General features: G+C 35.8%; 1 protein-coding gene across 2 annotated transcripts; it reads left to right on the top strand.

The window, feature by feature from the left end:
* The first annotated feature begins 6 nt into the window (after nt 1–6).
* On the top strand, nt 7–2,764 carry LOC107460952 (uncharacterized). Of its 2 annotated transcripts, none has more exons than XM_016079387.3 (8): nt 7–139; nt 453–712; nt 914–1,005; nt 1,105–1,147; nt 1,236–1,292; nt 1,394–1,445; nt 2,277–2,365; nt 2,457–2,764. In XM_016079387.3, the coding sequence occupies exons 2-8, from the start codon at nt 566–568 to the stop codon at nt 2,577–2,579; spliced, it is 603 nt and encodes a 200-aa protein (XP_015934873.1). In that variant the 5' UTR covers nt 7–139; nt 453–565; the 3' UTR covers nt 2,580–2,764. The 2 variants fall into 2 exon arrangements, with proteins under 2 accessions (XP_015934873.1, XP_020984510.1); XM_021128851.2 differs by having other exon boundaries at nt 2,446–2,764.

Here is a 2,764-nt window from a genome sequence, read left to right as displayed (position 1 = left end):
CTCTCTCTCTCTCTCTCTCTCTCTCTCTCTCTCTCTCTCTCTCTCTGTGACAAAGAAAGAAGAAGAAGAAAAACAAAGAACTCGCTTATTCCGTTTCTTTCGCTTTCCGACATTCTCTTCTTTCTTCACACTTCTCTTTGTAAGTATCTTCTCTTCTCTTTCTTGTTCACTTTTACTTACTTATTCATCTCTGCATGTCAATAGTGAAAGCAAGAACCTTTGATCTGAAACGCTTTTCTTTTCTATTCATCATTTAGCTGCTTCGAAAGTATATGCACAGAATCTTTTTGATAATGATTTATTTGTAGTTTCATTTTCGTTCTTGAGCTGAAAATGGTGCTAGAAGCCTAAAAGGGTTCTTGAGCTGAAGATGATTATGATTAATCAATCTGGTGCTGAATGCTGATGTGTGATTTTTCCATTTTGAATGTGTTGGTTTATTGGATTCTCAGGTGAAGAAGAGGGAGGGGAATTTGTTTTGTGGCTTTATTCTATTAGATTGCTGTGAGAAGTTGAAATCTTTGAACTTTGGAGGGTTTTCTTGACTGTTGAATGATTGCAAGCCATGAAAACCAGGAGTGTTTCGAGTGCCGAGAAGGGTAAGGGAAAGCAAACTGCAACTGCAACTGAAATTGCAACTGAACCAGTAGTGGCATTGGGGGATCTGATATATATTCCTCTTCGCGGTGCCTCCAAGTGGTGGCCGGCGCAGGTACTCGAATTTTCGAACTTGTGATGGGTTTATATGGTCCTGCTTATGATTTAGGATGCGACATTATGACGTGGTTTGATCCATATAGCTTAGTGGTTGTTGCAGTGTTTATATGAACTTAAAGAAAGACAATATTTTGTGTTTGATATGAGATAGCCTGTAATTGAATTGGTTTCTTTAACACAATTAGCAATCTTGCAGGTTACTGATGAGAAGAGTGTTAATGAAAACTTAAGGCCGAAAAAGAAATTGCTGAGGGAAGTCCTTGTTAGGGTGTATGGAAGCTATATCTAGTAAGTTCTTTTCTCCGATTTTATGTTCTCTTACGATATCTGCTGCGGTTTGTATTACATGCTGTTGTGATGATAATGTGCTGCATTTTTCTTTTGTAGCAAATATGTGGATCCTGTTAAATCGCGTGCTGATTTTGAGAATGTAAGTTGGTAATTGGCAACCATCCGATATTACCACTTTTAATCACTCCGAAAATCTAATGGCTTTGTGAAATATATGGGCTTTTCAGGTACTCAAGAAGAACAATGGTGATTTACACAAGATTCTTCAGGATTCTCTGGAAAAGGTAACCATATCTTCTTTTCTTTTCAGCTGCAAATTGTGTTGCACACTTTGGAATAACTGTGTCTCTATTCTCATGTCCCCTCTAATTTTATTATGTTAAAGGATCTTCCTAGCAACAAACCCAAATCAAAGGAGTCACCAGCCAAGAATAAAGGTTAGATAATGCCAGTGTAATTATTATGTTTATTAATCTGCAAAATACAAATTGCATGGTTGATTGTCTCTGCATAGGGTGTCATCATATTTTCAAGTGACAGCTAGAATGCTTTAATCAACCAAATTGATTTTAGTGCTTTATATAGTTGAAATACAATCTCTATTTCATCCACTTGGGATGCAAAGGGGTTCTTATATTAGTTTACTACCCAGTTTGGTCAAGGTCATACTGACAGACCCAAGTGTCTTGTTTTATATTTCAAATTTATTCTTGTGTTACATTTTATTTTATCATTTCTTTAGTTTGTCTTATATTATCCCCAATTTCACAATGTTTGTGGTTTTTAGCTGGGTGAACATTGGGGATATTACTATATCATAAGTCACAAGGTTAAAGTATCTTGGTTTTGTTGTCCAAGATAAGGGGGAGAATATAGAGAAAATATTAACTCTATGAAACCAACTCCATGTTGTGGCACAAAGCTTATTTTTGTTTATGGATTGAGCAACAGTATAATTCATATTCTTCTAAATTTATAATGAAAAACCAGTTTATAATAATGTATATTCTTTCAACCCTGATCCATAGGAGAATTTGAAGCATAAGGTTGGAAAAGTTGCCTTTGTTTGTTTGTTTTTCAAGTTAGGAAAGGTTAATGTTAAATTACTAGTTTTTATGGTAATAGTTGACATTTATATCAGTGATTATAGGAGTAGAGAATAGGTTCTGTTTGCTTAGATTATTTTCTGACTTTAAATGAATCTATAAATACTAGATCATATTTGCATCCCTAACACAGTTTCCCTGTATTACACTTCATTTCAACAGGGGGATCAAGTTCAAGCAAGAGGAAATCGGCCCCGAAAGATGAGAAGCAGGATGAAGCTAAGTCCCAGAAACAAAACGAAGAAGATCCCGTAAGTATTTTGAATCAAACCATTTTGATTTCATTCGTTGGTTGGTTCTGATGTTTTTGTCTGCTATGTTAACTTTCTAGTCAAATACCAGGAATCAACAACCCCATTCAGGAAGTCCCAAGAACTGAGTAAAAGGAGGATAAGAGTGATGGAAAGCCTTGGTCTCATTGCTCCACCTGGTTCCCCATTTGTCAGGAATGGACATTATTCATAGCCACAAAAGGCTCTATGATCTTGTTGCAGATGGAGGAACTGAAGGGTGTGGAAATGTGTCATAACATTTTCTTTCTGCATCACTTGTTCATTCATTCATTCTAATAATGTACTTTTGAAACAGACATGTGTAGATCATGTGGCCTAATGTTTTGTTTTCCAAAATACTTAGAAGGATTAAAGCTA

This window comes from Arachis duranensis, chromosome 8 (genome assembly GCF_000817695.3).
Source record: "Arachis duranensis cultivar V14167 chromosome 8, aradu.V14167.gnm2.J7QH, whole genome shotgun sequence".
Lineage (NCBI taxonomy): Eukaryota > Viridiplantae > Streptophyta > Magnoliopsida > Fabales > Fabaceae > Arachis > Arachis duranensis.
Note: the sequence above shows the minus strand (reverse complement) of the source record. Positions and strands in the feature narration are given on the sequence as shown.